The sequence below is a fragment of the Hyposmocoma kahamanoa genome, unplaced genomic scaffold (assembly GCF_003589595.1).
Source record: "Hyposmocoma kahamanoa isolate Upper Pololo Valley unplaced genomic scaffold, ASM358959v1 172, whole genome shotgun sequence".
Lineage (NCBI taxonomy): Eukaryota > Metazoa > Arthropoda > Insecta > Lepidoptera > Cosmopterigidae > Hyposmocoma > Hyposmocoma kahamanoa.
This window is the reverse complement of record NW_020653622.1, coordinates 779,541-804,719: the sequence shown is the minus strand read 5'-3', so window position 1 is coordinate 804,719 and position 25,179 is coordinate 779,541. Positions and strand designations below refer to the sequence as shown.

General features: G+C 35.6%; 1 protein-coding gene across 1 annotated transcript in view; it reads right to left on the bottom strand.

Annotated features, from left to right (window-relative positions):
* LOC113225755 overlaps nt 1-25,179 on the bottom strand; it is a 140,297-nt gene that overhangs the window by 58,602 nt on the left and 56,516 nt on the right. The window contains exons 3-5 of the mRNA XM_026458165.1: nt 21,648-21,915; nt 8,417-8,528; nt 6,234-6,387 (exon numbers count right to left, since the gene is read on the bottom strand). Of these exons, the coding sequence (XP_026313950.1) occupies nt 6,234-6,387; nt 8,417-8,528; nt 21,648-21,735 (354 nt within the window). The 5' untranslated portion in view covers nt 21,736-21,915. The remainder of the gene's footprint in view (nt 1-6,233; nt 6,388-8,416; nt 8,529-21,647; nt 21,916-25,179) is intronic.

Sequence of the window (25,179 nt, the reverse complement as noted above, 5' to 3'; positions counted from 1 at the left end):
TTGAACAACTTAAACTTACATATACATTGCTGGAGTGACTCGCAAGTAGTTTTAGCACAGCTACAAGGCAATGTAAATAAATGGAAGCGTTACATTGCACACAGAGTAACATAAATAAATAACATAATTCCTTCAAGTCAATGGCATTACATGAAATCTAAAAATAATCCAGCGGATTGTGCAAAACGAGGACTCTCAGCATCTCAACTCTTATCTCTGAACCTGTGGTGGGAGGGTCCACAATGTTTGAAAACTTACCAAACAGAACTGAAACAAAAAACATTATCGTACTTCGCACAAAATGGAACGGAAACAATGTGTTGCGCAACGAAAACTGATGATACCTGGGAAACTACAACAATACTAATAAATAAATACAGCAACTTCAAGCGCGTAACCCGAGTACTCGCTTGGACACTGCGATTCACGCGAGCCTTGCAAATGAAAAGCAAAATAATGAACACAAATAACTTAACCAACTGCGAAGAACAACATGAGAAAGGGGAGGTCTTAATTTAACATCGCTATCTTCATCTCTATGGTCACAAAGGCCGTCCATTTGGAATTAGTTTCTGATTTGACCACATAGACTTTTCTCGCGGCCTTCGAGAGGAAGTGTGCACGAAGAGGAACTCCAAAACACATGTTTTCGGACAATGGCACGAACTTTGTCGGTGCTGCGAAAATTCTACAAGAAGATTTCGAACGAAACAAGACATTTCAAACGTCGTTATTTTCCGATGAATTGACCCACTTACAAGTGCAGTGGCATATTAACGCACCTCTCTGGCCGACAGTTGACGGACTATAGGAGGCGGCCGTTAAATCTATGAAGTATCATCTTAAGAGGGTTCTAGGCGATCAGAAACTTACTTTTGAGCAGTTCACTACACTACTTACCCAAATTGAAGCTTGCTTGAACTCACACCCGCTGTGCCCGCTCTCGTAAGATATCGACGACCTAGAATACATATCACCGGGACACTTTCTTATTGGCGGGCTACTACTTTCACTATCGCGAGAAGAAGATTTCAACCAGCAAGATTTAAGAAGTAGATGGCGAGTAGTGGAGCAAATGAACTTACATATCTGGAAACGCTGGTCGCGTGAATACTTACATCAACTACAGGTGCGCAGCAAATGGCAGTAACCACAGAAGGATCTAGAAAAAGGAAACTTAGGGTCGTATTCTAGAACTCTACTCAATGCTCAAGTCAGGATTGCACTGGAAGCACAAGCACTGGACATACAACTGGCTTGAGCATTGAGTAGAGTTCTAGAAACGACCCTTTGTCCTTGTCAAGGACGAATACTTATACCGCCTGGCAAATGGCAAATGGGCTCTCAGTAGAGTGACGGAAATCCATCCTGGTAGTGACGACAAAGTGCGAGTAGTCACATTAAAAACTAAAAGGGGTCACTTGACACGACCGATTACTAAACTTCTTCCGCTGCCCCTGTAAGAGAACTTACAAACTACCGAATCAGTACAAGAATCGACAACAACTCCTAGTGCACCAAGATCCATACCACGTAACACTCGATCCTGCAAAGGGAGAACACAATATTCTCTACTTACAGTGCTATTGATGCTGTTCACGTTCATAAGTGTAGCACGACCACAACAATTAATTACGTACAGGGTAACGTCCATAGAAAAGGATCATCCAATTCATTTTGACGAAACTGGAAAACTACAACTAATACACGACGAATGGACTTTACTGGTGTACTTTAACCTAACATCATACTGGTAAGCCACAACAAAACTACACGATTACGTTGAAGAAATTGATAAACTATGTCACAAAATATCGTACGTACACCCTGTGAAACAATCGTGAATCATCTACGTCACGAATTACATCATCTAACAGAATATAACACCATGATGCTGTTGTTTAGACATTTGAAAAGAAGGTGTTTGAGACGAACACCCCCCTCAACACACACTGAGAGACAACATCGGAATGATATCGAGATGCAGCAAACGCATAGTCCTGCATCTTCAGAACACATCTACACCGAAGCGAAACCCAAAAGACGAGGATTTCACTTTGCTGATCTCCATGTGTAGTTACTGATACGTTTTTGTTTGTTTTTTGCTATATACTGGGTGCTTATCTGACTAAATCATTCTTCTCATTTATTCCCTCGGGAGCATGTACGGTTTTTGCACCGTGTACGGTACGTTACTTTGCTAACTTAACAACGTACATATTGGACGTGTAAATAGTCATAAAAGACAGTTGATAACTCGCTTCACTAACGATCGGCCACAGATAAGCATTCAAAACCATACTGTACACTTTTTAATTAATACATCAACTTATTACGGAATCTGTGGTTTACGTCAAGTCTATATCCTACTCTACTTAATAATACTCCAATCTTAGACGTTCAGAGAACCATACAAAATTGATTCAACAAAATTCGCTGTTGAGTCGTGTGAGATTTTTGTTTTTTATTTTGTGATATGGCAACATAACGACGATTGTGATTTAGACTTAGGACGCATTTATTCAACACGAATTTCATTGCACTCACAGATTTCTTCAGAGGAATTTAAATGTTGTTGCCTAGTAAATAAAATTCAGAATCGTCATTAATGTACATAAAGGCGTGGCAACTGAGCGGTCGCCGCGCGGCGGCCGCGCGAAATCTTTCTGCTCGTGTAACTGGGCGCTTAGTGTTTTAAGTGATAATTTATGTAACACTTTGTCTTTATTAACTTTTTCGATAAATAAACCGCCGTAGTAATTTCCCTGAACCATAATTGTTCGTAGTTACAAAGGTAAACGATCCCACCCACCATCGCTTAAAATTCGTATAATTTTGCTACATAAAAAAAATAGAGGTTTCCGCGTATTTTTGTAAGCTGAAGAAATTTTGTGGTGATTTTAAGCGTTCGGCGTAATTACTATACAAATTTCGTAAAATAACTGTAAGATAATACGCGAATATTAAACTCTCTTAGAGTCATAGTAGGAGATGCGCTGTTAATGTCGAGTTTTAATCGGGTTATTACCCATTAATGCCCAAAATGAGGGCAAAACCTATTTACTACTAAATATTTGTTGTAAATCGCATTTCATTCAAAGAAGGGATGGCTGTCGCCATCCCCTGTATTTTGTGACCCAGTGTTTTTGATTACATGCATTAAAGAGACCTATCAATACTTGTGGTTCATTATCAAAGCATCAAAAAAGCTAATTGAGTACAGCCTGTAGGAGCTCGGATTACAAGTTGATATACATTATGTTTATAACATTGTCTTGTATTTCGCTTCAGATGTTTGTTCGTAGTAGCAGAAAATAACAAGTTTTCAGTTTGTTCCCAAAAATAATAAAGAACTTCCCGAATATTCCCAAATCTGCCAAACTCTGCCACATTCAATATAACTAATCATGTTCTGCAGCAATGAAAATGAATAAAAATTTAATTTGCCCAACTGGCAGAAATCTGCCACAAACGGTCACACTGTTCTCAATATCAATGTGACATCATTCATTCACTCTGGACCTTTTGGAAAGAAAAGTGTCGTTTTTATTTTGACTTTCAATTATTTTGTGAAATCTAGTTTAAAGTGGAATAGGATAGTGCTATTGTGCCTTAACCGAGGATTAAAACGCGAAATTATACGAATCTCGAACTAAAATACCCGTATCAGTCCGTTCTTAGGAATCCCGAGTCAATCCAAGCACGCCGCCTCAAATTGCCTATCCTCTTTGTGGCGGCCAAATTTACAGAAACATAATTAAACGAAGACATGGCTCAATGGACTTGTATCCAAGCCAAAATTATTAATAACAAAAAATAATTAATCAATGTGACATTAACATGACAAGAGGTCTCTTGTCAAAACGTTCCTTTGCAACTTTCATTATATCATTTAAATTTTGCCTCAATATTTTTGTCACATTGTGTTTTATTTTTTGCTTTATATCATTATTGTTTAATTGATTATTCCTTAGGTATTTTATAGCTTTTAATGTTTTATGTACTATAAAATAACCAATACTTCGGGTAGGTAAACATTCAATCGTGTTTAAAACGAAACGTACGTACAAGAATGTTACCTAATCTATGGTCGAACAGAAACAATTGCGTTGTGCTCTGCATCTATTCTAAAATACATTGTTTTGCAATTTCATTATTCCGACTTCTAAAAATATACAATAATATATTAATAATAATAATAACGCACATACTTAACATAGCCCCGCACTAGAGAAAATGTGTCGCGGGTGCCATGGACACACATATGTATAGACAACCACAAATTACTCCCAAACTCACGAGAGAAATAAATGTAGACAATACAAATATTTCTCTAGGACCGAGAATCGAGGCTGGGACCTCTGCGTGGCAGTCCGGCATGGTAACCGTTCGGCCACAGAGGCAGTATTGATAAATAGGTGTAAACTAAAACGTAAAATTATACTAGCAAAGTCTATGAACGGCTCTTCGTTGATCTTATAATTCTTGAATCAGCTTTCGCTATCCTTCTTCACCAGAGGACGCACCACGTCCCTTCTCTTCGAAAATTTTGTCGAGAGTGGCGTTGGAACGAAGCAAAGTAAGAATGACGAAGAAAAAGAATTAGAGAACGATTCAAAATTGTGGGATGACGATGAAAGTGGTCGCGCAGGACGAACTCTTTCATAAGGTGCTTGTGACGAGTTCGTCCAGGGAAGTACTGCCACCTTGCCTAATTCTGCCGTCAAACAGTAATCTTTATAGGTAACACAACTGATATATCTCACTGTTAATACAATAGTGTATTAACTCGAAAAGTGTATTTTCTCTGAATCGACGAAAAACGAATTATCACAAAACGAATTATCACTTCCCGTGTAAATTTATGTATAGGTTATTTCCCACTTGCCAATTATACATATTTAAAAAGAAAAATAAATTCATATTTTTGAATAAGGACTATTTTGGCCAGAACTAGCTCACATAAAGCGTGTCTCATTTTGAGTTTAGTGGATATCTTTTGATTATTTCTTACAATATTCTATCGACGGTTTTATGGTCGTGTAAAGAATCAAATTTTACGTTCTACAATGGCATAATCTTGAATTTCACATATTTCGAGTTATAACACTATTGTAATAGCAGTGCGATATATAGAGTTCATTATGCTATGTAAAGTTTCATATACAAATACAAATATCCTTTATTGCGACAATGACACTTTTTAACATAAATAACATATTAAGCCAAAACGATGTCAGAGGGCAAAAGGAGGTGTCTCAGCTTGTGCTGCCTGCAACCGTTGTTGTCGCAGATAGCGCTGTTTTTCAGCCACCTCTTTGTCCCTACGATCTTAGGTGTTTTCTAAAAAAAATCTTTTCCAATCCGTTCCGCGGCAAAGTAAATTGAACCTTAGGGCGCGTTCAAATTAGCCGCTGTTAGCCTGTCTGTATAGCCGCGCGACAATCGCGCTGCAGTCACGGTTAGTGAGGTGTACATGTTAATTTTTCAAATTAACTACGACGGACTAAAATCGAGTTGAAGAATTTATAGAGAATGCAAAACAACACCCTGCAATATAGGGATATCAGTTCCGCCAGTTATTCTAATCGACTGGAAAAAAAGGCACGGGAAAATTTATGTCGAAAATTTATTGACAATTTTGAAACTAAAACTACAACCATACCTAAACGCGAAGTGTGTGCCCCAAGAACTCTGATCCCACTATATATTACATCTTTTGGTTCTGAATACAAGTGTGAAGAATAGTGTTAAACGAACGTAAAAATTCCATAAAATCCCGTAAACAAGGTGAAATCTATTTACAAATATTTTTCGCAAATCGAGTTTTGTAACTATTTAATGGTAATATTACAATGTGCTTTTGTATAGGACTAGAAACCATGTATTGGGGCGGCATCGTTTCTTTTCTCGGTCTTTTGTTTTGCTAATCGTGTTGTAGGATAATCACGTACAATAAAATAAAATAAAGGTAACGACCGGATTCTAATACGTTCTGGTATTCTTTTTTATTCTTCAGTTTTAACAAAATAAGTAAAAGTAACGTTTCTTCGTCAGACTTCGACGTCCATCGTGTAACTGAGTCGAAAGTTAAAACATCACTAAAAATTTGGTCGCACTTCAGCCGCGCGACAGCCGCGCGGCCGCCGCGCGGTTGCAGCGCTGCTGCAGCGCGTCTAACAGCGGCTAATTTGAATGCGCCCTTAATGTCCATATTATTATATATTACTTACATGATGTACGTTCATTTCCCCGGTGTACATGTAATCCAAAAGCGCTTTCAAATGTTTTGGCTCGGCGCCGTCGATGACCAACACCGGCTCTCCTTGTGCCTCATGAGCGCCTAGCAGAGATCCCAAGAGCTCTGAACAAGCTGCCAGCACCACCCTGAAACGATTAAATTTCTTTCCATCACACTTGCTCGTAAATAGCATGATTGCATGGTAGTAAACTTGACCCTCGAGCCTTTTTTCTTCCCATTACAGCCATGGTCAGTAAGGTAAAAAAAGTATTTTTTTTATTTGTAGCACGTTATACTTCCTTACATAGATCAGGTTCAAGTTTAAGCAAGCAGGTTACTTAAGTTCAAAATTAAAACATTCCCTTAAAAAGTTATCTAAACGGAAATTTAATTGCAAATCAGCCACACGCTACTTAAATATTTATTATTAAGAATTCAGTATAACTGATTTTAATTATTTTTCTGTATATAGCCATAATAGATTGTAAAAAAAATTTTGTTAATTTTTTTTACAATCTATTATGGCTGTATGCGCCTTTGTTTTTACAACATTTTACTTCGAGTTGTATTATCTATAGAAGACTAGCTAGCTGGCCAACTGATCATCAAAAAAAAACACAAGGAGCCTGCCATTTGCAACATCCATTAAAAAAAATAGCCCCGCACTAGGGAAACCCTGTGTCACACCCAAACTCACGAGAGAAACAAATGTAGGCCATACAAATATTTCTCCCGGCCCGGGAAACGAACCTGGGATATCTGCGTGGCATGGTAACCGTCAGGCCACAGAGGCAGTCAATTTGTTGTGTTGTGAACCATATTCACATACAAGAAATAAAAATTGTATTTACGAGTATATCCTCGCAAATGTGATGAAAAACATTGTATATATCACGGACGGTAAAAACTACAAAACTAGAGTTATCGTTAGTAATTCCTTATTTCCCGTCCTTAATACAGAATGTACTATAGACATCTTGAAACAAACCACAGACATTGGTTTGCAGTCAGATCGAACGATTTTTTCTTTACATTTGTTCGGCCTTTGTATCATTAATAAAATCTATATTTGCATGTAAATCTTTACGTGTAATGTGGCACACAACCATCGAGTATATAACCAGAAATAGAGACGAAATGTCATTTAATTTGTTCGAAAACTATTCTGCCAAATCATTACGGTGACAACTGCGCTCCGATTGGCCAGCCCGAAATTGAAACAATTGACGGGCGTCGGCAATTGTTTCACTTCAATTCATAACTTGAGCTTTGCTATAATGGATGAAAATTTAAAAATTACATATTAAATATTTAATTACCGATGAAATGTGATTCCGTTTGTTTTATAAATAGATGTTTTACTGTTTTTACCACACCAGCGAATGAAACAGCACCCCATTGTTAGAGATAGAGATATTATCTCTTATTACAATAAATACAGAATATTTTTGGAATATACGAAGACGTACAAACAAGTCAGTTGTTGGCGCTGTACTATTTCAGCTTTCTAATTTGTGATTTCAGCGCAAACGAGAGCTGATATTTAAAAGTGATATAAGGCCCATTTGCCTAATGAGTTGCCAGGAATGAATGGCCCTTATTTCGTCTCTATTTCTAGTTATATACTCGATGCATACAACAAAGGATACACACAGCACGTATCACAATTTTCCTACGATAAACAACCTAAAATCCAGCTTTTAAAAAGATGACAGTTAATAACACGTGACTAAATTAAACGAGTACAGCAGTAATACGACGTATGAAACTCACTACTAAATATTGTAATTGACTGGTTAACCAAGTGACAGTTGAAGTTTGTTTACTTTTACTTAATTACCTAAACCTTTGTAGTATAGGACTCAGCCGACGCTGACACAGGAACGACTGAAAATCCGCGTCTGTCTTGCCCTAGATAGAGATATTGCTGAGGCGTAACCTTTTCTTCTTTTGCGCCACTATGCACACTTACTTAAAATTACTAGTCACTTTGTTGTTTTAGATTTAAGTGTATAAAGTTACTCAAATTAATGAATAAACGTTTTCCTTTATATTTCAAAATACAGCTGTTACAAGAAACTTAAAAATATTCATTTTTATCTACATGTACTCCAGAACAAAACTATATTTAATTATTTGATTTTCTTTATAGTTAAAAAATATTTATGGTCTCACCTATGCGCCCTGAGGGACACCCCTTTGATATTTTGCGGTTCAACGGTGTCCTTGTTTGACACTTGCGTCGCAAAGCTCGGTGAGCAGTAAAGGGTGACATCACAAAATCGTTCTGTAAAAAAAAACAAAATTGTCCATAAAAGATATTAACAACGATGTGCACATAAGCAAAAGCTTTCGACAAATTCATAGTACCTACTATATTCTAAGTAATAGATGTTGATACTGAATGATTATATTTCCGATACGTATAGCGGGTGTCCTTCGTGGAGTTTCCGGTTTGTCCGGCTTATCCAGCTTTTTATATTTGACCAAATTCTATTTAATTTTGATTTCAATTGCAATAACAGACGATTAATAATAAACAAAACTAATTTATTCAATTTTATTATTATTTCATTACAATAAGATTGTTTGATAAAATGATCCAAAAATGGAAAAAAAATTGTCATATTAATTAACTAAAACAAAAATCCTCAAAATGTAAGGTGTCCGGCCTTTTTACCCAAATGCCAGCCAGTTTAGCTCTGTCCAGCTATTCGGTTTCAAGAACTGTTTTCGAATAAAAAAAAGGATCGTGTATCGTGTATAAAAATAAAATTAAAATTGGTTTCAACTTGAACCAGCGCTTGATCTGCAAAAACAATAGGCGCAAAAACCGCAATGTCAACTAACAATTGAACACAACATAAAAAAATTAAAAAATTAAACAACAAAATAATCAATGATTCATTATTAAATTATACCTACACATTACCACTGAGACGCTTTGAAACTCTTTATTAATACATTAATAGATCGCTCCGAATGTGATTTGTTCTGCTCAAGCATAGAAACAATAAGGCGGGAAATGACTAAGCGTCACTTTGAAACATCACGTCCTAATTTGACACACTAATACGGTTCATTTTGCTTAGGTCGAGCGACAGGGACACTGGCTTTTTTGGAAAAATGTATATCGTATACGTATACAGTATACGTATTCTATTTAGTTCAGTTGATATAAAAAAAATTGGTATATGAAAGTACCTATTGAACATAGCGGTTTTCTTGTAAAATTTGGAAATAAGTTTGTGTTTTTTTCTATCGTGAAAATTTTTAGGAACCTTGTTTTCACACAGTAAAGTAATCCTCAATTTTAGTACATATTTTTTTCAAAGAGATTGATTCAGTGCTTTCGCTGTTCGAGAGTTCTATTCGAGGTAGTCATTGGTGAGAGGAAGCGGGCAGTCAAGTTGTGACATGTATGTGATCTCGTTTTCGCATCCTTAACTTGTCTGAGAACCCCGCAGATGTTCTTGTAGAGGATTATGGTCAATTTTTTTTTTTTGTAGAACTTATAGAGGCGTCAATCGTTCGTCGTCTTCTTATTGAACTTTAAACGTTACGCAAACTGAGTAAAGTTTAAATTATATTAACAATTCAAAATATAGGAACTAAAACTACTATTCCTGTTTTAAATCGTGTATATTTGTTTTTTCAAACAAACCAACGTTTTGGGCCCTTTACAGGGGGCCTGACGCAACCTCTTAAAACAATATTACTTTAACCTTACATTGACTTTTCGTACCATGACGCGCTTAAGTAAGCCTGTTAAAATGTTAAAACTATGATGTTTTATTGGCAGCTTTGTGACTATTTATTCACTCAGTTCGTATTTACTATAACGCTCCTTTAATATTAAAGTAATATTGTTCTTATGTCAAATTTAGTAATCTTAAAATAGTTACTCGGACGCAGTGGAAACAATATTATTTTCGAATTTATTGTCTAAATATCGATTTGTAATAATTAAAAGTTAAGTTGAACTTATTTATTTACATAAATCTATTCAATATTTTGTTTATTTTTCTATTTAATAGTACATAGGAAAAAATTTCTCGTTCAAAATACGCGATGTTTATTTCGTAAAAGTATGACAGCGACATCTATATGCTCCTTGGCGACACTAACAGTTGACACTAGATTATAATTCCGAATTCACAGCGTGACCATCAAGGCTCAGCTTGTTTTATTTATTTTTCTTCATTCTTCATTCTTTTTCAGGTCCCATGGTCACGGTTGACCGAGGTTGTACAGTTACCAACCAGTTATGTCTAATATTAAGTGCAAAATAAGTTACATCTTTTAAAATTAGAATCGATAACCAATTATTGTAAAGATTACATAGTGTTCAACATTATGATAGTGTGAGTTTTTGCGACAGCGGTTCTGATAGTAATCGAGGCTTAAGGCCCGTAAATTGTTTCTTCTTCCATGTTTGAAATGAGTTTAATTCATTCTTCTTGAATGTCGGAAAATCGCCTAACATGCACTAAAAGCGTATAGTCAACTTGAGAACCTTTTTTGAAGTAGGTTAAAAACAAAATATATTTAAAACTGTTTGCGGAGATTATGCAAAATTTTAATACAAAAATAGTAAACCTGTTCATAATACTATGAGGCGTAGGTATCAATTCTAAATCGTCATCTATTTTTAAATAAAACTTCACGTGGACAAAACACGTGATATATTTGGATAACGTTTGAAAAACGTTTATATATTGTTGTTGCTAATTGACATTGCTTTTTTTTTTTTTGACCAACACTTTTACAGAAACAGATATATTAAGCACGGAAGAAAAAACAACAATGGAAATGCCTTAAGAGTCTATACTACCTTAGCTCGAATTCAATTTTTCCCGTACTGATACGGTTCATTTCGCTAGGGTCGAGCGGCAAAATACTGGCTTTATTTCAGAAAATATTAAAAAAAAAATCAAATTAAAGCCATTTGAAAAAAAATCATTGGTATATGTAAAGTACGTATTGAATACGGCGGATTTTTTGTAAAATTTCGAAGTAAGTTTGTGTTTATTTTCTATCGTGAAAATTTTCTGGCATCGTATTTTCACACCGTATAGTAATCAATCCCTTAACTTTAGTCATTGACTTACAAATAAATGGACGACGGGTCGAATACAAAAACCACGAAAAAAATGTCCCAACTCAACCTATTTAAACGTAGTGACATGTAAAGGAATATGAAAAAGCTAAAACGTTGAATTTAAATTGTAATGTCATCGCAGTACTGTCTAATTTTGCTTGCTTCGCTGTCAGTCGAACAAACGAAGACTAAAGCGTGAATGACGCTCTGTATACGATTTTAACGCCCTATAAGTTCGGACACTTTTTAGCGCGGACCCGACGTCCATATAATTGTAAGTCAATGACTTTAGTGCATATTTTTTGCAAAGTGATTGATTCTACACTTTCACTGTTTAGAGGAATCAATCAAAGCCAATTGAGATTGTCGCTAAAACTCACACATACATAATTTGAAACACTATGAAATCTTAATAATGATTTGTTGTAGTTTCTAATTTAAAAAGAAATACCAAATTCTGAACTGTCGTGGGCCTGGTGGTGAGCGACACTCGCAATCTTTGAAAACTTTGAATCGCAAAGATCTTAGGGGACTGCCCCTGCACCCATCACCCTGAGACATAAGCACCCTTACCCTTCCAAACCTTTTATTCCAAAGCTTTTAATTAATGGTAATTAAAATGTATATTTAAAAAATTGACATTGCTACGCCCTTACAGGGTACATATTTGATACTGTAAACTACTATAAGAACTATTATGTAACAACATGTTTTGCAATAAACGTTATTATTATTATTATTAACCGGAACGCAGTAATGCTCACATTACTGCATGGCGGCAGAAATAGGTAAGGTGGCAGCACTTCCCTGGACGGACTCTTTCACAAGGAGCTCTACTGCTACTAAAATCATGGCGATCATAAAGATGATGAACTTATTCAAAATACTGGCGAGGTCCAAAACTCGTAATTCCAAATAATAGATGACATCATCGCAATTTTCCAATAAACATCATTACTTTCGACGTCAAATCACGTGAACATTAAACTGCGCATGAGTTGACAATACTGGTGCGGATCCTCGATGAGAATCCGGACAGATACACAAGCTTCTATACACGGATACACGAGCTAAGCGTCCACATCACTGGTTTCTCTGTAGTCGAAGTCAAAGAATCATTTATTCCGTGGGTAACATATTTACACTTGTAAACGTCATTTTTAAGCTACTGCTCGTTCACTATGCTGACTTCCCTGAGAGCAAGAAACTCTAGGGGTTGCTCTTTTCAAATAAACGTAAATGCTATAGAATACATATTTCCATACATCTTTATCTAACACGTAGTATACAATTAATATAAAAAAGATGTGTAATTTATAGGAAATGAAACTATTTTTCCGGATTTAAATCGCGTATATTTGTTTTTTCAAACAAACCGACGTTTCGGGCCCTTTACAGGTCCCATGGTCACGGTTGACTGAGGTGGTACAGTCTTCAACCAGTTATGTCTAATATTAATGCAAACCACCCTATTTTTTCCACTATAGTTACAATACTTATTAATTAAATACCTTATTTTCAATTTTACAAAGAAAATATTCCAATTTACGCTACATTAAGTTTTACAAATTATTTTATTGAATGAATTTTTATTAAGTTTAATTTATTATTAATTTTTAATAGAAATTAGAATAAACTAAAACATATTAATTAGTACTGCAGTCTTTTGGGTTATGACTAACTAATTAATATGTTTTAGTTTATTCTAATTTCTATTAATAATAAATTAAACTTAATAAAAATTCACTCAATAAAATAATTTGTAAAACTTAATGTAGCGTAAATTGGAATATTTTCTTTGTAAAATTGAAAATAAGGTATTTAATTAATAACTATTGTAACTATAGTGGAAAAAATAGGGTGGTTTGCATTAATATTAGACATAACTGGTTGAAGACTGTACCACCTCAGTCAACCGTGACCATGGGACCTGTAAAGGGCCCGAAACGTCGGTTTGTTTGAAAAAACAAATATACGCGATTTAAATCTGGAAAAATAGTTTCATTTCCTATGTGTAACAATCGCGAAAACCTAAGAACTCGATATGTGTAATTTACTTTTTTTTCTAAAGCCATTTTCCCTTATGACAAATGTTCCTTACAACATTTCAAATTTTCACCAACGAATAGTTCCAAAACCGTTTCTGGCTTCCTAATTGCACTTAACACATCGCACCCCCCATGAAAGAATGTCATAAGTAAAGTTACATCAAAAATGTGTATTGTTCCATTGGATACAGAAAAATACAAAAAATATATAAAATAGTTTTGGGATTGGAGAGGATGTGGGTTACATTTTCTGTATCTATGTAGCAATAAACATTTTCGACGTAACTTCACTTCTGCCATTCTTCCATGAGGGGTGTGACATTGCAAGTGAAACTGCAATAACGCCACCGCTAAGCAATCCGCGCGCGCACCTAATGTGTCGCGCGAACGTCAAACTTCCAATTAAAATTCCGTCATAAAAATTGCGGAAGCAGTTGTAAAAAAATGTGCGGTACTTTGGCAGTTGCGGGAGCAGAGAGCTGTTCGCTGGCCAAATATCGATACCTCCATTTAATGCTATGCCAACTTAATTTTTTGACTAATATTATACTCCTCGAACATTGTGAAAAAAAAACAAAGAAACAAAAAACTAAATTAAAAAAAAAACAAACGGATTTTGTGGAAAAAAAATAAAAATAAAAACGGGATAACAAAAAAAATTATTTAGTGTAGTGTCCACTGGAAGTATCGATATGCCAGAGCGTTAAATTAAAAAAAAAAAATTACTTAAATTGTTTTTTATTTCGATTAGACGTTCCGGTATATGTGGCCAGTGATTCATAATATGAACATTGTTATCATGATTCCGCCTTTTTTAGCGTACCTCTAAATATATAGATTCAGTACATTATAAAAAGCTTACAATTAGATGAATTAACTTCCGCCATCTTATTTTTACGTAATTGACTTTCAACGTCCGAATCTTTTATCAGAATCGGTGTTCGTGACAGTTAAATTTCGTCTTAAAACGAGCTTAGTCACGGCTTTAAATATAAAAAAGTGTGGTTCTCTGTGGCGTTCGAAAAAAAATGGAAATTACCTAGGTCACTGGACTTTACACGTGTAGTTTTTAATGCACAGATTGAAATAGAAAAAAAGGAAATGAAGAAAAAGAGTACGACGCGTGCGCAGCAAAAACCCCCTCGAAAATAGAAACCGTTAAGCTTCGATTAACTACAAAATGTAATGACTAAAGACAAAATGGGTTACATTTGAATTGCCCAAGCATAGAAATAAACGGAGAAGAGTTAGACCTTGTTAATAAAGCAGTCTTCTTGGGAGTGGCCTTAGATAGTAAACTTCAAAGGTTTCTACATATATCTTCCCTGGCCAGCAGATTAAGCTCCGCTGCATACGCAGTCCGCAGAATACGTGAGTTTATCGATGTTAGTACTGCTAGACTAGTTTACTTTAGTTACTTCCATAGTACAATGTCCTACAGGATTCTCATGTGGGGTAAAGCGGCAGATATTCAAACCATATTTGTATTGCAAAAACGAGCGGAGCGATCCGTTCTGTGTACCGTCTAGGATCTCGGGTTTCTCTCAGATAAAAGTTTAAGGAGACTGGTATCATGACTGTGGCATCACAGTACATATTTTAAATGCTCGTAAAATATACATAATTTCAATAATAAAAAAGATATCCATAATAAGCTAAGTCCAAACTCATGGTACCACGATTTCGTTTAACCAAGTTAAACGACTCTTTTATGGAGAACTGTATACGTTTTTACAATAAAATTCCGGGGCATATATTAAGGTTATCATTTCCTTACTTTAAAAGCTACATTAAAAATATTTTGATTGAAAAGTCATATTACAAAATTGAAGACTACGTGTTAGATAAAGATGTATGGAATCGACATGGCTCCAGAATCCACACAAAATTAATTCAAAGTGTATTTAGCATTTAACTTTATTTGAAAAGAGCAATCCCTAGAGTTTCTTGCTCGTTCTTCTCAGGGAAGTCAGCGTAGTGAACGAGCAGTAGCTTAAATGTGACGTTTTCAAGTGTATGACTTAATTATTTTTTTAGTTTTGACTTAAAAGTTACCGTTCCTCTCTTGACTAACACTCGTAATTCAGGCATCAGGCAAATTAATTTAGTAAAACTATACCCTTGTCTAGTTGAAGACATATTATTTGCACCAATGGTTGTTATTTCTTGGAAAACCATTAAAACTTCTTTTACTTAATGCAGCCACGAAATGTTGGAACGACATTCCATCACCAAAAAAAAATTGCAAATCTGTTGCCTCATTAAAATAATAATTTAAGAATTTTTTATTATTATATTTAAATATACTCAGATGTCTAACCGCACTGGCAGTCGTGCTGTGCGTTCTTGCCATTTTACTACTGACATTAATATCCCAACCACAAATACATGAGAACACACAATTGGTTTTATTACATCCCACGATCGAGTATATAACCAGAAATAAGAGACGAAATGTCATTTAATTTATTTGAAAACTAATCTGCCAAATCATTACTGTTACAAGTGCGCTCCGATTGGCCAGGCAAGGGCCAGCCCAAATTCGAAACAATTTACGGGTGTTGTCAATTGTTTCACTTCAAATCGACCGATTTAAGTTGAGCTTTACAATAAGCTTCAGCTTCTAATTTGTGATTTTAGCGCAAACGAGAGCTGATAATTAAAAGTGATATAAGGCCAATTTGCCTGATGATGATTTGCCAGGGATGGATGTCCCTTATTTCGTCTCTATTTCTGGTTATGTACTCGATGCATCCCATCTACCTACACGTACACCCATTTCTACTGCATGCATTTTTACTTTTTTATTTTCATTTACATTTAATTTTGATTTACGCCTGATTAAGTCTATTGTATTTTTGTTTTTTTTAATTATTCTTATCTGCGACATCGCTTCATCGGCTTCACTGAAAACGAACGTAGCGAGATGTTTTCACACATATTGTTACAAAACGCTGAGTGGATACCATTATGGTAACTTTTAAATGTAATTCTTTTATTTTGTGTTTTATCGTAAGGTTATTTTATTTTTTGTTATCATTATGTCATATATACTTTGTCAAAGGTTACCAAATTAACTTACTTTTCTTTCTTCTTTCTTTATAAAGCGCACACGGATTTAAAGATCTTCGTCTATCGTACCAGTCACTCTTCAATCACTCTTTACTCAACAGGTCGATTTTTTTAAACAATACGTACTTCGTAGAAATACCGGCTGCCAACTTTGTTCTTACAAATTCAAAGTTGTTTATGCATAAAGATTATCAAGACTAGAATTAAGTGCCAATGCGTAAGTGTTTGAACCAGTTGTTTGCAATATACAGCTGGCACGTGCGTTACAGAGACGGTTCACTCTGTTGTCCTACTGGACTTTAAACATGAAGCGACAAGACGAATCGGTGCAAATAATATTTCGCCAACTATACTCGTAGAAGCGCTTCAATGACGCGACTGTAGCGTGGCAGCCGCGCATCTGTAGCGCTTCAGTAATTTTGGTTCAACGTTATGACTACAGACTGTCGTGAAAATGGGTGCGGTTCGTAATATATAACAACATACATTGACTTACAAATAAATGTTCGACGGGTCTAATACAAAAACCACGAAAAAAATGTCCCAAGTCAACCTATTTAAACGTAGTGAGATTTCAAGGAATATAAAAAAGCTAAAACGTTGAATTTAAATTGTAATGTCATCGCAGTACTGTCTAATTTTGCTTGCTTCGCTGTCAGTCGAACAAACGAAGACTAGACCGTGAATGACGCTCTGTATACGATTTTAACGCCCTATAAGTTCGGACACTTTTTAGCGCGGACCTGAAGTCCATATAATTGTAAGTCAATGACAACATACGACATATTTTTAGTCGATATAAAGCTCAACAGATCTAATTAATTTATGGTACACAGACATTTGACATATTCTTGCATGCTATAAAGGTCACTGTGTATAATACTGCCCTCGTAACGAAAAAAGGCACAACTATGCGTACTTTATACGACAGTTGTGCCCTTTTTCGTTCCAAGGGCAGAATAGACGATTGATATAACAACATTCAATCTAAATACCGATGGCATAATGTTCATTTTATACAAACACTTCAGATATAACATTCACTGAGTATAATGTATTATTAATATAATTTGGGTGGTGTTTAGGTGCAATGGTGAACTAACCGAATTCGTTTGCATTTCCTAGTTGGTTCGACCTCCTCCTGTGGGTTTAGGTAAGGTTAGTATATGAAAAAACCGCACGAGCCGAGCGAGCGCAGCGAGCGTGCTGCGACAGCGGCCAAAGAGTGCCAGAACTGAATTTGTTTGCATTTACTAGTTCGTTGGAATTAAATATTCTGCTTAAAGTTTTAATAAATATATTTTATAACACAAAAAGCACTTAAAGCTATAAACAATTATGTTTTGCGATTGCCTTTAATGAAATAAAAAATTCTTATCAGCATAATATAGGGCCCTTCAACTATTCGTAAAACGAAATATTGTGTTATATTATTTAATACATTATACTTGTAGTACTTATACCATTTGTTCATTATGTCACGTAATCATTATATCTAATGCATTGACTTACAAATAAATGGAAGACGGGTCTAATACAAAAACCACGAAAAAAATGTCCCAAGTCAACCTATTTAAACGTAGTGACATGTAAAGGAATATGAAAAAGCTAAAACGTTGAATATAAATTGTAATGTCATCGCAGTACTGTCTAATTTTGCTTGCTTCGCTGTCAGTCGAACAAACGAAGACTAAAGCGTGAATGACGCTCTGTATACGATTTCAACGCCCTATAAGTTCGGACACTTTTTAGCGCGGACCCGACGTCCATATAATTGTAAGTCAATGATCTAATGTTTATTATACTGACGGTTCATTATACACATTGAATTTATGCCTTATGTTGTTATAACTTTAGTTGATTATATACAATGAATGATTATATCCTTAGAAATTATATCAAATGTTGTTATACAAAGTGAAAATAGATTATTTGTTGTTATATCTTCCATTACACACCCCGTGAAAATGGGAAGAGCTGGAACGACAGTCGTCGGACGATAAATAAAACGTCACGATAGTCGCAGCGTCTAACGATTCTGTCGACAAACGACACGGCGGTTACCGTGAACCGATAAGTTGTCGTCACGATCTAGTGGGAACAGCTAGACACGACAATCCTTACCGTACCTTGGTTACCTTATTTTTAAAACTACCTTACCAAAATATAACATTTTAAGTGCTTTTAAATTTATTTGTTTTTTAAATAAACCTTTAGGATTATTCTAGTTAGTAAATTAATGGAAAAATATATTATTATATTGATATAAATACCTAATGAACATATGTAATGATTAGGAATTTATTAATAGAATTATAGATAACAGATCGCGTTAGGATTTCGGTTATGTTGCCGCTCTGACCACGTACGAGAAAGTGATGGGTGACTCTGCCACTTCACGAACACATTTGCGCGTGTGCAGATAGCGCCTTGGGGTATGTAGTAGTAGTAGGTAAATAACTTTCGACCGTTGTTTGGAGTGTCCGTAGTGTGGTTATAGTCCTGATAGTTTTTGAATTGAAATTTCTAAGAATTTGCACGAGTAATATTTTTGTTACTGATTCGCTGTTTCGGTCTGTAGGTATACTGACATGGGAAGAAAAAACGGCACAAGCAGCAAAGGAGCAGGCGCATCCTTTTTTTTAAATAAAAGTCAGTATACCTACAGACCGAATCAGTAAAACAAATATTACTCATGCAAATTCTTAGAAATTTCAATCCAAAAACTATAAGCCCAAAATGTAATGAGTTGAAGTATGGTTGATATGTAGCTTTGAAAAACTGTACAGGAGACGGATAATATTTTTATACTAATATAATCTCAGCACAGAGTACTAAAAAAACCGACCTCAAAAGTACGTGGAATTACGTCTATTTGCTAAGTTTTATTGAAATATCGTCTAGTTCGCCAGTATACAGGACTTGACACTGGAGATAATAAAAATGGGTTCTCACTACTCAAAGTATATCGAGAGAAAAATGCCTTGAATTGGAGAAATAGCAAAATCAACCATTAAAGTAACTGCTCCTAAATTAAAGTTAGGCGCTATTTATAGAAGTGAATCTTCATGCGTGAACAGCCACCCTTGTAGGTGGATGACTTTCATCAAAATGAAACGGGACCACTATGGAAGTACCCCCTTTCCAACAAAAAAGAATCATGAAAATCGGTTCACAAATACCGGAGTTATCGCGTAACATACATACAAAAAAAAAGAACATACAGTCGAGACACATACATTGAGAACCTCCTCGTTTTTTGAAGTCGGTTAAAAAGTAGAAATGAACAGTGTTTTGTTATCGCATGTTCTGCATTTAAAATATTGGTCTCGAAGATGGGGTTAATGGCTTCAAAAGTTCTGATGAAGAAGAAAACTCAGGTGTAATAATAGTTCAAAATTACAATGATTTAATGGGAATAAATACGACATGTTAAGGTTACAATGCGTGGAACTGAGTACATGAGACTTTTTTTATAATATCAAGTGACGAGACGACAACGATAAGTCGTGCGTCTGATGGTAAGCTGTCTATCCATAACAGTTGCAGCGCCACTCAGAGCTTTAAATCGCAAGATTCAGATCTGAGGGGCACTGCCACTGCGCCCGACACCCTGAGACATAAGTTGACAAGTCCCATGTGCCTGTTATTTCACCAGCACCCTTACCCTTCAAAACCGGAACACAGTAATGCTGACATTACTGCTTGGCGGCAGAAATAGGCAAGGTGGCAGCTACTCTTCCACAAGGAGCTCTACTGCTACTAGAAACAAGTAGGACTACTGGGAATAAACGCATGCATCCCGATCCTGAGTTAACTGGACCCAAGCTTTGTCGTAGGCATCCAGGGGTCCAACCACAACCTCTTAAAACAATATTACCTTAACCTTACATTGACTTTTCGTACCATGACGCGCTTATAGTAAGCTTATTATAATGTTAAAACTATGATGTTTTATTGGCAGCTTTTTGACTATTTATTCACTCAGTTCGTACTATGACGCGACTTTAGCATTAAAGTAATATTGTTCTTATGTCAAATTTAGCAATCTTAAAATAGTTACTCGGACGCAGTGGAAACAATATTATTTTCGAATTTATTGTCTAAATGTTGATTTATAATGATTAAACATTACGTTGAACTTATTTATTTACATACATCTCTTAAATATTTTTTTGTTTATTCTTTAATTTAATACTACACAGGAAATAAATTAAATAAAAATACGCGATGTTAATTTCGTAAAATTATGACAGCGACATCTATGTATATGCTCCTTGGCGACACTAACAGTTGACACTAGACTATAATTCCGAATTCACAGCGTGACCATCAAGGCTCAGCTTGTTTTATTTATTTTTCTTCATTCTTCATTTTTTTTCAGGTCCCATGGTCACGGTTGACCGAGGTGGTACAGTTACCAACCAGTTATGTCTAATATTAAATGCGAAATATGTTACATCTTTTAAAATTAGAAACTATAGCCAATTATTGTATAGATTACATAGTGTTCAACATTATGATTGCCTTAATCAAGACACAGCTTATTTTATTTATTTTTCTTCACAAAAATGCAGAAAAATAATTTAAAACAATGTAATTTTAATAGATTTCATTATCAAATAGTTTTCTTTTGTTGGCAGTTAAAATTCTCTGAATAAATAATACTAAGTACTTTAACATTATACTACGGTAGGACGAATCGGAAGATAGCATTATACAGCATAGAAAGAGATGGCATTATACAGTTCATACAGCGTTATTTATTTCTTTCCTATTTTTAGTAAGGAATAGACAATATTGAGAAATCATTCGTTCTTTCAATCACTTTAGCAATAATACATTACTTGGTTGACAGATTTGTCATGGTACGAATATGAGTAATATTATAATAAGCTTACTTTAAGTTTATATTGAAATAAGATTGTTTTTGGAAAGGTTATGGTAGGCCCCCAGTTCGTATAGCATCTTGGTATCATAAAAAAACTTTGGCATTTGCAATATTAGTTTGGATTCTTTTGATTTTTAACTCCCGACGCAAAAACAGGGGTCCATAAGTTTGTCTGCGTAAAAAACTTATTTTAGTTGAGATCAGCCCATCCACTCGGGAGCTGCGACACACAAAGCGTTCAAACTTATTATAATTGCCCTTTTTTGCGCCGGTGCTTTAAAAACCATTACTAACCTTTTTCCAAAAGTTGAGCAAACATGTTTTGCACATTCGAATGGTGGTGCTTCCATCGCAAGCAGTACTGCTGCGGCGTCATCTTCATTTATGCGATTTCGTGGGGAGAGGGTTCAGTCGCGAGAGTAGATTGAATTTGCGAATAAGATCTTAGCTTTACAAAGTTTACTTAGTGACAAGAACGTTATGCCTCGCGAAATGAACGTTTTGCTTCGCGATAGGAACGTTTTAATTCGCGAAAGGAACGTTTAGCTTCGCGAAATATTCTCTGCGAAGAGAAAGTGTATACTTCGCGAATTATATTTAAAAGTAATTTACAAGAAACAGTAAATATTCATAAATAACACTTTGGTATTAAAGGCAGTTTCTGAAAAATTCCAATAGTTGTTTTTTTTTTCTTTTTGGTAGATAATTTTGGTTGATTTACGTCTTCCGAGGTTGTTTAGATTAATCTTAACTTTAATAATTTCATTTTCTAGGTACTTATTGGAAAGGAATGTTCGTCGGTGGTTAGGTACCTGAAACAAAGAGAAATATATCGGTTTATACATGCTGAAAATAATCAATAATCATATTACCTACCTAATACTAGAAAACAGTGTCAGGTAGTCAGTGGTAAGTGTGGATGAGACTTTAGATAGCGATGCGTGGCTTTGAATGTTACTAAACATTAAGCTACGAAACGAAGAGAAAATGTTAATTACGATATGAATATTTATATCATCGAGTACATATAACCTGAAATTGAGACGAGAGGTCATTTAATTTCAAAGTAAAATCGTTACTGACATGACAACCGCGCTCCGATTGACCAGCTCGTATTCGAAACAATAGACAGGTTTCGTCAATTGTTTCACTTGAAATCGACTACTTTAACTTGAGCTTTGCCATAATGGACGGAAATTACAAATTATATATTTAATATCTAATTACCGAAATGTAATTGCGTTTGTTTTGTAATTAGATGTTTTGCTGTTTTTCTCACACCACCGAAAGTAACAGCCCCCTTTGTTAGAGATATTATCTTTATTACAATAAATATAAAATATTTTTGGAATATACGAAGACGTACACACAGGTCAGTTGTTGGCGCTGTGTTATTTCAGCTTTCTAATTTGTGATTTCAGCGCAAACGAGAGTTGATATTTAAAAGTGATATAAGGCCCATTTGCCAGATGGCTTGCCAGGGAGGGACGGCCCTTATTTCGTTTCTATTTCTGGTTATATAATACTCACTTGAATACCAGAAAAATTGTCTTTTTTTAAAGACAGGTGCAGTGCCACTCGGAGTTTTAAGGCGAGGTGTTGCCACGCGAGCCTAGATTTTAGGAGGTGAGGTGAGAGGGGTCGCCCCTCACATCCTGAAATCCGCGCGCTGTACATTAATATGAAAAAAAAACCGACCTCATAAGTCATTCATCATTTCTTACAAAACCGGAACGCAGTAACGCTCATATTACAGCTTGGCGGCAGAAATAGGTAAGGTGGCAGTACTTCCCTGGACAAATCCTTTCACAAGGAGCTCTACTGCTACAAATATTCTAAAACTGGGTTATGGCTTTTTATATCTCAGAAAATTATTTAGTCACATAGCCGAGTTTTACTTAACGACCTGCACGTCAGTTGCCACGTATTTATTTCGATGTAGATCAAGGCTACCCAATGCACGGCCCCCGGACCACTAAGGACCACTTAACTCATTTTAGTTTACTACGCGCACAGGCACATTTAGGGCATCAAACAAAAGTGCCATTACATTTAGTAGCAGAAGAGCTCCTTGTTAAAGAGTTCGTCCAGGGAAGTACTGCCACCTTATCTACTTCTGCCGCCAAGCAGTAAGGTGAGCATTGTAAGGGTGCTGGTGAAATTACAGGCACACGGGACTTCTCAACTTACGTCTACGGTGTGGCGCAGTGGCAGTGCACCTCAGATCTTTACGATTTAAAGCTCAAATGGTACTGCAACTGTTAGGGCTCATTCAGAGTGCAGGCGCGGGTCTTGGCGTCTTTCCTTTGACAGTGCCGAAGAGGCTACGAGCGGGTAGATTCACACGTCCAAATCGCAAACAGACGCTAGACGACGCACTGTGAAAAGTACGGGCGGACCGAGCCAATAGATCCACCTGGATGTTATATTTATTGTTACAGCCCATTGACTTACAATTATATGGACGTCGGGTCCGCGCTAAAAAGTGTCCGAACTTATAGGGCGTTAAAATCGTATACAGAGCGTCATTCACGCTTTAGTCTTCGTTTGTTCGGCTGACAGCGAAGCAAGCGATGACATTACAATTTAAATTCAACGTTTTAACTTTTTCATATTCCTTTACATGTCACTACGTTTAAATAGGTTGGGACATTTTTTTCGTGGTTTTTGTATTAGACCCGTCGTCCATTTATTTGTAAGTCAATGTTACAGCCTTTCTTTATTTCTTTACCTTTACTTTATACAATAAATTAATGTGACCCTAGTAATCTATTATTATAAACCTTTTCAGATTTCTAATAAAAAAAAACAGCGTAATTGATATTTTTCAAGGAAAAATATATAGTATAACTATAACTTTTAAATTTAATATTTTCATTGAAAAAAAAAAGATCTCAAAGGTTTGCTTATGGGCTGTTTTTGTTTTCCATGGGATCCCCTCATCAAAATCTGACTTCTTGGTGACAATGGGACTGTTACGGACTTCTTTATACATTTTATACTTTTTTTCTGGTTGTCAAGTTGACGGTGATTTGTTGATCTCTTGTCACAATACATACATGTATTGTGACAAGAGAAAAGTCGATTTTTATTTGCGGATAATATTTTTTTAATTTGTAATAGCCAAAACGAACCCGGAACAGCCTCGAGAGTATGCCCTTTCAAACAAAAAAAGAAATTTCAAAATCAGTACACAATCGATGGAGAAATAGGTATGTACACTGACATGCATATAAAATTTTATAGGCATGTCAGTGTACATACCTATTTCCATGGATCCCCCATGGATTGCATTTAAACAAAAAAAGAATTTTCAAAATCGAAAACATATATATATACAGCCAACCGTATAACCTCCTCCTCTTATTTTGAAGTCGGTTAAAAATAATAACTTTAGGTGCCCATAATCTCGAAAGTTACTAAAATGCAAATGCGTTAGTTACGACAAGGAGGGTGTATAGTAAAAGGCGGATATTTTTCATTATAAATTGCTTTTATAGATCCACAAGAACGAATAAATTTTCGTAACCAAAATGTAACAAAAAACATGTCGGACAAAAATAACAATTCCAAAATTAGCCCTCCTTATAAGGAAATGCCAAAAATACGACTTAAAGCCAGTCAGTACGTCTACTTCCATAAAAAGTAGGTATTTCCAAAGATTACGTTCATATTTTTAACCAGTTCTATTTCGAGAGACCGCGGATAAAAACGCGATTTGGTTTTTAAAATAAGATATAGCACCTCTGTTTGCATTCAGGGGGCCTACTCTCGTTCTCAGACAGCCGTCACATGGACATAGTGACATCAAATGGACATAGTTATG